The sequence below is a fragment of the Canis lupus genome, chromosome 21 (genome assembly GCF_011100685.1).
Source record: "Canis lupus familiaris isolate Mischka breed German Shepherd chromosome 21, alternate assembly UU_Cfam_GSD_1.0, whole genome shotgun sequence".
NCBI lineage: Eukaryota > Metazoa > Chordata > Mammalia > Carnivora > Canidae > Canis > Canis lupus.
This window is the reverse complement of record NC_049242.1, coordinates 620,589-634,425: the sequence shown is the minus strand read 5'-3', so window position 1 is coordinate 634,425 and position 13,837 is coordinate 620,589. Positions and strand designations below refer to the sequence as shown.

Here is a 13,837-nt window from a genome sequence, read left to right as displayed (position 1 = left end):
TTAAAAGATTATAGAAATTCAGAAGATAAACACTGATATCCTAGAACACAAAATACTTACATCATGCAAGTTATCAAGAAGTTTTGTGAGTTGGTAGAAACGCTGTGAGCTAGAGACAACTCCTTTTTGCCTCAAGCCAATTGCTTTGATGAGCTCTCTAATGTAGCTTGATCTCATCTCTTCAAACTGGTTTTGACTTCTTAGTCCTTCCAAAGGAACTGTAAGAATATAACTACAAGTGGCAGTTATGCTTAAAAAATTAACAGCAGCAGTTCGTAATAAAAATTTCTGAGCTGTGTAAAATTTGATATGCAACTCTAATATGAAAATGTTGAAACAGTGTTATTGATAGTTTTAGGACACATAAACTTATACTTCTCTTGAAGAATATAAGAACAATTAAATAAAGGGCATTTTAGCTCACCTAGTTTAGATTTGTATTAATGGATTATTCATCTAACTTAGCACTTACTCAAAAGAGCATCCGTCATTCTATATTCCTGTCTCAGGAATGAATTTAGTTTATAATTATATGCACGGTGGGTCTTTTTTAAAGAAAAAGTATTTGAACAAATACTTGGATCGCTCTGTCAAGTTTGTCTTCATATAAATCTGAAGTATTTGTCATTGAGATTATTCATGGATAACTTACCATTTTTGTTGTGATTTTAGCATTGCTTCATTAAATATCCTAACTCCTTCCTGCTGATATGAAAGAAAGCTATTGATATTTCAATACTTCTCTTATACACCACCACTTCATTATACTCTATTTTTACTTATTTATTTTAATTTCTATTTTCAATTCAAATAGTTTTGATTATCTTTTTTTTGGTATACAGTACTATATTAAAAATATATTCGTTTCCCCCTTTCCAATAGTTGTATAGTTGTAGCTCTCATTTCTGCTTCACGATTCAGTGCACTGTTTAGTAGGACTTCCAGAACAATATTAAATAATAACAATGGCACATATTCCTATTTTGTTGCTTATTATTAAAATAAGCATTAAGGGAATGCTTCTTATTCCCATTTGTTATTTATTTATTTGTTTGTTTGTTTGTTTATTATTTACTCATGAGAGACAGAGAGAGAGAGAGGTAGAGACACAGGCAGGGGAAGAAGCAGGGTACATTGCAGGGAGCCTGAGTGGGACTCTATCACAGGTCTCCAGGATCAGGTGCTGGGCTGAAGAGGGCGCTAAACCGCTGAGCCACCCAGGTTGCCCTCTTATTCCCATCTGATGTTAACTGCTAATTCAGGTATTTACCTCTGTAATCTTTAATTCTGATAGCCAAATTTTAGGCACAACTTCCTATTCTTACTGCTTCTCTTATTTTTACTGTGTTGTCAATTTTACCTACAATCTTTTTTCTTAATATTTTAGGTCCTTCTGTTATCACTTGTTTGAGATGCTCTGTTGATTTCTTCAGCAACGTATCACCAGAACTCCCAATTTCCTTGTTTCATTTTCTTTGGTTGCATTTATCTTACAAACAAACCTTCAAACTTAAATGAAGCAGCTGCCTTTTCCTGCAGCTATTCTAGACTGCTGAAAGAAAAAATTACATAGTCTCTTGGATTTATATAACTAAACATTTATGATCTTGACCCTTAGCAATATTTCTATAGAAAAGTACATTTAATTTAAGCAAAATCAACTGTATATGCCTAGCAAAGGGAGAGAAAAAAATCCTTTTGTAAAAACTTTTATTCCTTGTTCTCCAATCAGACCTTGGCTTCCACTCCCCTTAGAAAAAAAATAAGGCCACAGATTTACAAAAAGAAATTCTTTGCTTTTGAGTTTTTAAGGGCTCATATAATAAATATAAAAAAGTCTTTCAAGGGTAATTTTGGCAACATGTGATTTTTACTTGGTTGTAAATTTTACTGCTGTATATACATCTGAAACAGCTCTCCTAAATATTTCTATTTGCTTTGAGCTCCTTAATTCATTTTTCCTTAATTATTACATCCAGTAATATATGATTGGGGAATTTTCTCTCAGTTCTTCTTGATTCCACAAGTGAGTTTTAGGACTTCTTGCAAATATCTTAGTGGCAAATTGGGAGATGGTGAGTCATGGGCAGTTAGTCAGATGCTATTTTAGATAAGAATACTTTTAAAAAAAACAAGGATCTTTATCTTTTGACTGAGCTAACTTAAAAATAGCATATATTCATTGGAAAAATTTTAGAAAGCATAGAAAATACATAAAAAATTATAAGTCACCAGATCCTACCATCCAATACTTTGGGATATTTCCCAACATTATATTGAGAACATTTACTTATTATATCTCTTTAAATGCTTTAAAAATAAATGTTTTAATTCTCACATTTAGTTTCACTTCACAAAATTGTAAGAATACAACTTATTTGTCTTATTTGTTATTTGAAATACTTTATTAAATCTAAACAATATTTATTATGAATATATTTTTTGATTTTTTAAAAGTGTATATACCTTAGAAGTGCAATTATTGCAATAAAAGATATTAACTTTCTTAACTCTTATACATTCCTTTTTTTTTAATAAGTTTTTTTTTTTAATTTATTTATTCAGAGAGAGAAAGAGACTGAGAGGCAGAGACACAGGCAGAGGGAGAAGCAGGCTCCATGCAGGGATCCTGATGCGGGACTCAATCCTGGGTCTCCAGGATCAGACCCCCGGCTGCAGGCAGCGCTAAACCACTGCACCACCGGGGGTGCCCACTCTTATACATTCCTAAACTTCTTACTATTTAACTGTTTTGTGGTAACTACTGAGTATTTACATTTTAGGTAATCTTTGCTTTTCACACAGAAAATTAAAATATCTCATTTTCATTTCTCAAATTATTAGTGAGGCTGAACAATTTTAAGTGTATTAATGACTTACATTTTTTTTTCTATTTAGTACTCAGTTATCTATAGGGTATATTTCAAATTTTTTTCTAAGTTTGTTGTTTAATTTTTAGATACTTTGTTACAATTTTGCAACCTTTTTAGGGCAAAAAAACTAGTAGTGCCCAGGCAACTCAACTTTTCTCATGATCCAGAAGTAAACACTTCCAACTTTTTCATCTATTTATTTTAATTTTTCCTTCTACAGAATTATCATTATTTTTTAAAGATTTTATTTATTTATTCATGAGAGACATCAAGAGAGAGGCAGAGACACAGGAAGAGGGCGGAGAAGCAGGCTCCGTGCAGGGAGACCAATGCTGGGACTTGCTCCAAGATCCCAGGATCACGCCCTGAGCCGAAGGCAGATGCTTAACTGCTGAGCCACCCAGGCGTCCCTCCTTCCCAGAATTAAACAGCAACATTGTAGTCCTGATTCTTGATTTTTTTATTTTTCACTTGTGATTTTCTTTTCTTTTTTTTTTTTTTTTTCACTTGTGATTTTCTAGTGTGGAAAATGAGACTGTAGCTCTATTTCCATCTTTCAGATTTACCATCACCTCCACACCAGTAGTGCACAAGTGCACACACACCCCTTCCTAATCCTCATCTTCCTAATATTTTCATAATATTGGTTAAATTAGTATTCAGTATTTATTATCTTGTTATGTAAAATGCTATCACAGTCAAGTCACACATAGTATACATTATGATTTCTAGTACAACTTTTTGTTTTACTGAGAGTAAATAATCATCTTAATGGGTGTAAGAAGTGGTATCTCACTGTGGTTTTGATTTGTATTTCCCTAATAATTTGTTGAGCATCTTTTCATGTGTTTAATAGTCTATTTGTATACCTTCTTTGGAGAACTGTCTATTCAGGCCCTTGTCAATTTAAAAAAATGTTTAAATTGTTAAATAAATTGTTCTTTATATATTCTGGATATTATTATTCCTTTTCTTTATCAGATACATGATTTTCAAATTTTTTTCTCCCATTCAGTGGGTTGACATTTATTTTGTTGATCATGACCTCTGATGCACTAAAGTTTTAAATTTGATGAAATTCCTTTTTTTCTTTTATTGCCTGAGTTTTATGTGTCATATCCAAGACAAATTGTCATATCATTGCCAAATTCAACATCATAAAGCTTTTTTGTTTTGTTTGTTTTATAATTTCAGCTCTTAGATTTAGGCCTTTGATCTATTTTAAGTTAATAAGAGTCCAACTTCATTTTTTTAATGAAGTTTTCCAAACACTTTTTGTTAAAACACTAATTGTTTCCTTGATGATTTCTTTTCCTATATACATAGGAGAGTGCTCCAACTATTTGGGTGTTGGGCCTCCTTGATTCAGATTTTCTACGTTTTTTGGTTTTTAGTTCTACTTTTGAGAAGTTTTCTTTGTCTACCAATGCCTGTACTGACTTAAATTCTGCTTTATTCTTTTTTTTTTGCTTTATTCTGTATATAGGTATATATAGATATATACACACACACACACATATATATATAAACTCTGCTTTTCAATTTTCAGTATCTAAGAGCTCTTTGCTTTTAATGTGTTATTCCTTTCTCACAGTATTCAGTACTTGTTCCTTGGGTGCAAAATGTTCTCATATTTCTACAGAGGGGATAGCTTTTTAATTTTTTGAGGTTTTCATCTTCCTACATCATCTGTTTCTTCCAACTTTGTTTTCTTTCTGATTTCATTGTCTTTGATGTCAAAGGATTCTCTCAGATGCCTTGGTTATTTATATTCAAGAGTGGAAAGCTATAAGGCTGATTCACAGTCCTGTTTCAATGGGTAGTGCTTGACTATAAGCTTTAGTACAGGGCAATCTGGCTGAGCTATTTCAAAGAGAAACATCTGCTATTTAACATATTAGTTTCTTTTCTTTCTGGAAAAGAGATTTTGCAGAGAATAATCTTTCAGTCTCCTGTCTAGAGGATATAAATCTGGATGACAATGTTTTGATAGAGAGGGTGAGGTAAGTATGCTGGAAGATGGTGTCTCAACAGTTGGCACATTATTAATCTGTTGTCATCATAGGACCCCTCATCCTCAACAGTGCCTACAGTTCACCTCTGTTATATCCTGTTATATCCAACTACTCTCTGTTATATCCTCTTCAGGAACTAAACCTAAGCTCTCTGAATTGGAGAGGGACAATTTTATGGTTGGGTGATTTCTGGATACAGACTTTTAAAAGAACTTTGTGTTAACTCTACCTTCACTCTCATCTCAAAAAATCATTGTCCATGAGAGACTCCTAACTCTGGGAAACGAACAAGGTGTAGTGGAAGGGGAGGTGGGCGGGGGGATGGGGTGATTGGGTGATGGGCACTGAGGGGGGCACTTGATGGGATGAGCACTGGGTGTTATACTATATGTTGGCAAATCAAACTCCAGTAAAAAAATATACAAAAAAAAAAAAAAAAAAGAAAAAAAAAATCATTGTTGTCACCAACTGAGAAACATGCCAGAGATTTGGCATTGCAAATCAAGGTACTTCTTGGCTTTTCTTGTGGCTTAAAATTCAACCTTCTTAGTTATGCTAAATTGGCTCTGCTCACTGGCTTGCAGAATTTTATTCTTATTCATTCCTCTCATTCTCTTTTATTTCTTTTTTTAATAATAAATTTATTTTTTATTGGTGTTCAATTTGCCAACATACAGAATAACACCCAGTGCTCATCCCGTCAAGTGCCCACCTCAGTGCCCACCACCCAGTTCATTCTCTTTTATTTCTTAAAAAAAAAAATCCCTTTAGTAATATTTAAAGTAGTTTGAGAGGGAGCAATGGTGTGTTCAACTTGCCATATTTTCCTGAAGATCTTTATTTTAATTTTTAATGGCAAATTGGAGGTTGATACTTATGTATCAAATCATTGAACTTCTCCTTTACCAACTTTCCAATTGCATTTATTTTTAAAAAGGTATTCCTTATTTGTAATCTCAAAATCATTTATATTCCTTTTCAAGTGTTTTTAACATTTTAAGACTGTACATTTAACTTAACTATCTGGTATTTATTTTAAGACATAATTTGAGCTAAATATCCAAACTAAGTTTTCCCCAATGTAAAATTTATTTTTCCTAACAATATTAATTTGCTCCATACTCATTGACTTACGGTGTTTCCAACAGCATATTAATATATGCTAGTCTGACTTGACTAACAATTTAGTGTATCTATTCCTGTTACAGTGTATTAATTAGGCACATTTCTAATTTCCTTCTTCACCTGAAAATTTTTGTAATGCTTATCTACTTATTTTTTGAGATTTAAAGATGAATTCCTTAAAGCTTTGCTAAGTCTCTCCTCAAAAATCCCATTAGGATTTTTATTAGAATTTGCAGAAATCATTAGTACTATTCACTAAATATTGCTGTTTTTCCCTTTTCTTGAGGCTGCACGTGGCTAAGAATTTTGTTTTCTATAGTATGTGACTAGAAAATATATATATATGTCACTTCCTTCCTTACCAATGCTCTAGTGAGAAGTGTATATCAAGATATAGCTTCCATGTGCCTGAGTACCTGAGTGATGGCAATGAGCAGAGCCTCCCTGTTGATCTGCATTGGACATATAGTGGGGAAAATACATACTTATTTTTTTTTGTTAAGCTACTGAGATTTGGGGGTTGTATGGCCCTTCTGCATAATGTAACCTATCTCTAAATATATAATTATGTTAATTATATCTACTAGTCTGAGGAATTTAGGATTATCTATAACATAACTGCTATAGGATTCATTACTGCCAAGAAAAGGACAGGACTTAACTACTGTCATATAAAGTTTATTCTAGTTGACTTTCTTGGCTAGTTCCATATCAATACTTTAGTCTACTTTATGCTCTTTTATCAAATTAGGCTTGAGAGTCTCTGCTCCAAGGTAAGAGGATAGGGCTATGGATCCCTAGATCCTATACTGGTCCTTGTCTTTATACAGATTTCATGAGGAAAACTTCCTTTTAAAGAATTTAGCTTTTTTGCCTTTTTTCCTGACCCACCCCTCCACTATTTGAGATTTGTGCTACTTGGAAGAAGTCCCTGAAAAGATACTACCAAGAAGGACCCTTGGCTCACCTTAGCTCCCTAACATTCTCTTTCAAAGCACTGAGTGAAAGAAGGATCAATTCAGATATTCAAAGGCTGAGCCTATCTGTGCATGGATAGGGCACAGAAAAAGGTGAAAAGCAAAAGCAGTTTTTAAAAATTTTCCAACCCAAACTCTTGAGTATCCACTGAGGCAAAGGTGTGTGTGTTCCTTGTGTATGAGAAAGAGTGAAATGGATATCTACCTGTCCTTCTGGTGACCAATGCTATGTTTCATGTTTCTCCTGGGTATAGAGCTACAGTGCATTTCCCAGACTGTCTTACAATTAATATGGGTCAAAGACTGTGGGTAGAAGTGACATATGACACTGCCAGGCCTCACTTCCAAATCTTTTCTCACTTATTGCTTATCTTCTACTTAGATCCAACAGGTACTTCAAGCTGCTATGAATGGGTGGAGGTTCTATACGGAAGGAACATGGGTTTTCTTGCTAACTCAATGGACTGTGAATATGAGTGACAAATAAACTGCTATTGTATTATGCCTCTAATCTTTGAAGGTACTTGTTATAACTGCCTATTCTGATATAAAAAGAGTAGTTCCAAATAAAATTGTGTATATTATACAGTAAGCGCTTTGTGGAGTGGGAGGAGAAGGAAGATAATTTATCTTTATGCAGTATTAACTGGCTCATAATACCAAATTAGGTGAATGTGAAAAAGTAACTTAATCATGTTTTATCTGAAAAATAGAATTGGCTGAACTGGTGGGCTATTTTGCTATCATATAAAACTTGAAAAATATAAGGTAATTTTATCAATGTCTGTGACAGTGTATTAGGTGTTTCTCCTTTGCAGCCACAATCTAAGATTCATACCTCATGTATAATCATCTGACCATATTGATGGGGGAACAGAGGACTAGCTGAGAACAAAGCACAAGCCCAGGGCAGCACATTGACAAGTCCCTGAAACTGGCAGAGGACATTCCTCTACGGACCCAACTGCCTTGATGTCCATATTTGCTAAGGGCAAAAGGCAATCTTAGCCTGACCCCCAGGAGCCTGTAAGTCTACTTTAACATATAAAAATTCCTTTAGAAATTTCCCTTTATCTCTATCCCCCAAGATATATGTTGGCAATCATCTTCCAAGTACATGGCCCACCAACAGACTTCTGAAGGGTCTCATGATTCAGGTGTTATTAGAGGGTAACAAGTGACCTTTTCCCAACAATAGCCAGGCCCCTCAAGGTCCTGGAAACCTTGCTTCCAAAATTCCTTATCTCTAATTTTGTGCTATCCCCAGACCCCTCCAAACTCCCAGGTATATAATCAGTCACCCCTCACAGGCCCAGGCAGTAGCTCTTCCTGCCCACGGGTCCTGTCCTCGGGCTTTAATAAAACCACCATTTTGCACCAAAAACTTCTCAAGAACTCTTTCTTGGTCATCAGCTCCAGACCTTACCTATATTCCAAAACTTCAATATTATCATTTGAGACTTCCAATGAATTAAAAATTAAGAAAGTAAATGTCTTGTAAAAGTTGCTTGTACTCACTTGTATTAAGAAGTAGCAATACTTTCATACACAGGAACTCTTCCTGGCTAACTTGAAGCTTGACAAACTCCTGTGGGATCTGCCACATGGTGAGGCATAATGAATAGAATGATGATTCCTTCATCCTCTGTCTTGTATCATACACAACACACAAAGGAAAGAGCAACAGGAAAAAAGAAACACACAATGTCTTAGCGAGTTTGTGTAATTTATCAGAGAAAATGAAATATGGTAACTTACATATTACAGAAAATGTCTTTTTGTAATCAAAATAAACTTTTATTAGTTTATTCTATTCACAATACTGAATTTTTGAGGGTAAGAAATTTTAAAGTTAGGAAATCAATTAAATACATATTGACCAAAATTAATATTCTCACTTTTATTATTATATTTTAAAAACTTAAGGAGTTGAGAATGTGGAGCTGAGGAACACCCAGGGAATCATAAATTTATTGATTATTTTTTTCTGTTAAAAAGTACATATTTTTTTGTGTCTAATCCAAAGGGAGAATGGATTCAATTCACAGGAACTGAAGAACATAGAGTAGTTCAGTGTATTCAGGGTAGAAGTTACACTAAGAACTATTCTAGGGGAAATGTATGGTGACAAAGAAAAGAGAACATTACAAAGGATTAAATAATTGACAAGGTTGAACACTAATTGTGAAGATTGAGGAAATTTTTTTAAAGGTATTTTCTCAACCATGTGCTGTTCTACAATACCCACATTAGTCACATGCAGCTAGTAAAAAGAAAACTAGATTTTGGCTCAGAAGAGCTAAAATTAATCCTGACTCTCACTCATATTCTTTGGCAGGACATGTAATTTCTCTGAGCCTGTTTCCTGACCTGTAAAATGAAGGACACTGATTCCTTCCCTGTTTCAAGGGATTAAATGGAATAAAATATATGAAAATTACTTGTTAACTATAAAGACAAAAGTAACTTAATATGTCATTAATTCTGAGTCAGCATTCATCATTTGAATAGCATAAATATTTCCATGAAAAAATTCTTATTCAGTTTAAGGTTGTATGTAGAAAATTAGTTATAGTAATTTAAATATAGCCAATAAAATTGAAATATTTATCTTTCAATCTTTAAAATAACTTACCAGTCTGATATTTCCTCTAGGAGGAAAGATAATATCTTTACTCATTGAAGGTAAGTCGATACTTTCAACCAAAAATACTTCTAATTTTCATCATTATCTTCATTAGTACCAAGGTATAAAATTTTAATTTGGTAAACTAAATATTTCATTTTGAGTATATTTAAGTATATTTCTTGATACATTTTTAAAGTTTAAAAAAATGGATCTGAGATGACTACTATATATTGAAACAAAAGGGGCAATCTCCAAATATCAAATTACTGATATAATGATACAATTTTATTTATTTTGTTATATCAAGCTATATCCTGAGATAATTCTGGTAAACCTTACAGGAAAATTCTATCTATTCTATTATTATAGATGTATAAACCTCTATTGGAATGTAATTTTCAAGATTATCCTACATATACATTTATGTGATAATACAATGAAAAATCAAGTTACTACTTACTCATTTAGTATTAGATCAGGTGCAAAATATAGCATCTGCCCACTGACATGTTTGTAAGATCTCCATCCTAGTCCAAACACCATTAAGCTCATCCAAGAATACTGGATGAGAGTTATTTGGTCATCAATGTGTAAATTTCGAAAACCTACAAAACAAATTAAATAAAATGATCTCCAAAATCACTTGTGCTAAAATGTTGAAAATACATAGAAATTTGAAAATAGATGTAAGTAAGGTAATATACTGTTTTCAATTTCAATGTATTTTATACGACAAATAAGGAAATATTAATACATAGTAGTGCCTGAGAAATTAAAAAGGAACAACTTTGAAGTAATTAAAATTAATCACTTTGGGGGCACCTGGGTGGCCCAGTCAGTAAAGCATCTGCCTTGGGCACAGGTCATGATCCCAGGGTCCTGGGATCAAACCCTGCATTGAGAGGCCTGCTTCTCCCTTACCCTCTGCCTCTGCCTGCTGTTCCCCGTTTGTGCTCTCTCTATTCATTTTATCAATGAATAAAATCTTTTAAGAAATAATAAAATAAAACTGGTCACTGTTATTTAGCATTTCTGAGAATTCACTAATTGACCATCGTCCATCAGTGACACATACAACATTCATCTATTGAGACTCACTTGTGCGCTAGGCACTGTGTTAAAATGGTTAAGAGGATGAAAGACTGAAACTTTGCCCTTAAAAGATACTCACAAGCCAAGAGGAAAGACAAGCACATAAATTCAGTGATACAGAAAGTTAACAGGGAATACATCAGGAATTGGGAGGCAGGTCAGGAATAACTCCTGAGGAGATCACCCTCAAGCAGAGTGTATTCAGATTGTTGAAGAATCTTAAATCTTTGGGATTTAAAAATAAGCTGATTTTGTCTTATAAAACCACTGTTTTCAATTTTGTTTGATTTGCATTTAATATCCTTTAATTATGCCTTAGGTAGATTCCATAGTTTTATGGTCACTTTTTTTTGGAACAATTCAGTCTCATTTTAAATGGCCATGTGGTTTAAGAGGTTTAGAGTGTGTGTGTGTGTGTGTGTGTGTGTGTGTGTGTGTTGAGAGAGAGGAATCCTCTGATCTTTCATACCTTTACAACCTCTTTTAGGCCCTGTTCCAGTGTTGGAGATAGAGGGAGGATGGTAGGGAGAGAGCAAATGCACTGACTCAATGGTCAAAATATTCTCTCCACCTCTTTTTTTTTTAATAATAAATTTATTTTTTATTGGTGTTCAATTTGCCAACATACAAAATAACACCCAGTGCTCATCCCGTCAAGTGCCCCCCTCAGTGCCCGACATCCATTCACCCCCACACCCCGCCCTCCTCCCCTTCCACCACCCCTAATTCGTTTCCGAGAGTCAGGAGTCTTCATGTTCTGTCTCCCTTTCTGATATTTCCTACCCATTTCTTCTCCCTTCCCTTCTATTCCCTTTCACTATTATTTATATTCCCCAAATGAATGAGACCATATAATGTTTGTCCTTCTCTGATTGGCTCATTTCACTCAGCATAATACCCTCCAGTTCCATCCACATCGAAGCAAATGGTGGGTATTTGTCATTTCTAATGGCTGAGGAGTATTCCATTGTATACATAAACCACATCTTCTTTATCCATTCATCTTTCGATGGACACCGAGGCTCCTTCCACAGTTTGGCTATTGTGGACATTGCTGCTAGAAACATCGGGGGGAAGGTGTCCCGGTATTTCATTGCATCTGTATCTTTGGGGTAAATCCCCAGCAGTGCAATTGCTGGGTCGTAGGGCAGGTCTATTTTTAACTCTTTGAGGGACCTCCACACAGTTTTCCAGAGTGGCTGCACCAGTTCACATTCCCATCAACAGTGTAGGAGGGTTCCCTTTTCTCCGCATCCTCTCCAACATTTGTGGTTTCCTGCCTTGTTAATTTTCCCCATTCTCACTGGTGTGAGGTGGGATCTCATTGTGGTTTTGATTTGTATTTCCCTGATGGCAAGCAGAGCAGCAATAAATGGTGCTGGGAAAATTGGACATCCACATGCAGAAGAATGAAACTAGACCACTCTCTTGCACCAGACACAAAGATAAACTCAAAATGGATGAAAGATCTAAATGTGAGACAAGATTCCATCAAAATCCTAGAGGAGAACACAGGCAACACCCTTTTTGAACTCGGCCACAGTAACTTCTTGCAAGATACATCCACGAAGGCAAAAGAAACAAAAGCAAAAATGAACTATTGGGACTTCAAGATAAGAAGCTTTTGCACAGCAAAGGATCCACCTTTTTTCAATTCCCATTTTGCCTGTTTTGCAGAAGATCACCAGCCCAGCACTGATGAACTTAAAGGAGGGAGAAGCAAAGAGGTAAATCTGGAGTTGGGAGGCTGTGATCAGATATGTCTATTAAGGAACAACAATATGACATAGCCTAAATATTTGTGTTATGGAGAGATTTTTGGTAGCCATGTAGAGGATAGATTCAAGGGAGTAAATTGGGAGTTACAGAAAAATTTGGAAACTATTGCCAAAGGCCATGTGAGAGATGATAAAAGTCTGAAATAAGTCAACAGGAAGATTTATAGTGGAGGGACTACATCAGAGAAATATTTAAAGTATAAAATCAAAGAGATTTGGCAATTGATTATAAGTAAATAGGAAGAAGTTGCCTCACAGATGTTTCAGTATTTTTGCAGGAATGGTGGATGATAACAGTATTACTGAGAATAGAGGCAGAGAAATAGGGTAAATAGGGTAGGGACAAAAACCTAACAAGCTCATTGAAAGCTAGATTAAATTATTCAGATGTATTAAAACATTAATAAATTATCACTATCGGGATCCCTGGGTGGCTCAGCGGTTTAGTGCCTGCCTTCCATCCAGGGTGTGATCCTGGAGACCCAGGATCGAGTCCCATGTCGGGCTCCCTGCATGGAGCCTGCTTCTCCCTCTGCCTGTGTCTCTGCCTGTCTCTCTCTGTGTCTCTCATGAATAAATAAATAAAATCTTTAAAAAAAATAAATTATCACTATCATCTTCAGGAACAGATTTTCATTCTTTATTCCTTTCTTAGTCAATTTCATAACTTTCTAAAGAAATTTTCATACTACTTAAATATTTGACCTACTATATATTTTCACTCCAGGCTTTTGTTTCATGTTAATCTCTAATTTGAAATTTTTACATCATAATATAACACTTAATTCATTTGTTTTTTTTTTAAAAAACATATTCTACTTACATTTACATGTTTGTGTCTACTTTACCCTACCCTTTATTTTGGGGGTGGGGTTGCTTGTTTTCTTTTTTGCATTCTGGGATTAATAAGAAATAAAAATAAAGGAACATTTTTAGTAGATTATAATATAAAAGGCAAATCTTGCTGAAATAGCTTAAAACTTTTGAAATTTTACCAATATTTATAGCAGAAAGTATATTATTTCCATTTAACAGATTGAAAAACAACTCAGAAAAATAGCTTTTAAAATAACCACCTCTTAGAGGGCTTATCTGTGATAAATGTACACTGTTAAATTGACTTGAACATGCCTGGTACAGAAGTGTGATTTTTTTTCCCCATTAATTGTAATATCATTCATTACTTTATACTGAAACAAAGACAGGAACACTAAGATCAAATTCCCATTGATGATAATGATCAGGTAAAGTCAGTACATTTGCAATGATGATCAAAATGAAAAACTTCACATAGAAAGTGATGGATGATCCTTAATTGCGTTTAACAAGTAATAAAGAAAAATACCCT

At 34.4% G+C, this 13,837-nt stretch overlaps 1 protein-coding gene across 1 annotated transcript in view; it reads right to left on the bottom strand.

The window, feature by feature from the left end:
- PGR (progesterone receptor) overlaps positions 1-13,837 on the bottom strand; it is a 104,908-nt gene that overhangs the window by 3,218 nt on the left and 87,853 nt on the right. Inside the window, exons 5-7 of the mRNA NM_001003074.1 lie at positions 10,080-10,224; positions 8,509-8,639; positions 61-218 (exon numbers count right to left, since the gene is read on the bottom strand). Coding sequence (NP_001003074.1) covers positions 61-218; positions 8,509-8,639; positions 10,080-10,224 — 434 coding nt within the window. The remainder of the gene's footprint in view (positions 1-60; positions 219-8,508; positions 8,640-10,079; positions 10,225-13,837) is intronic.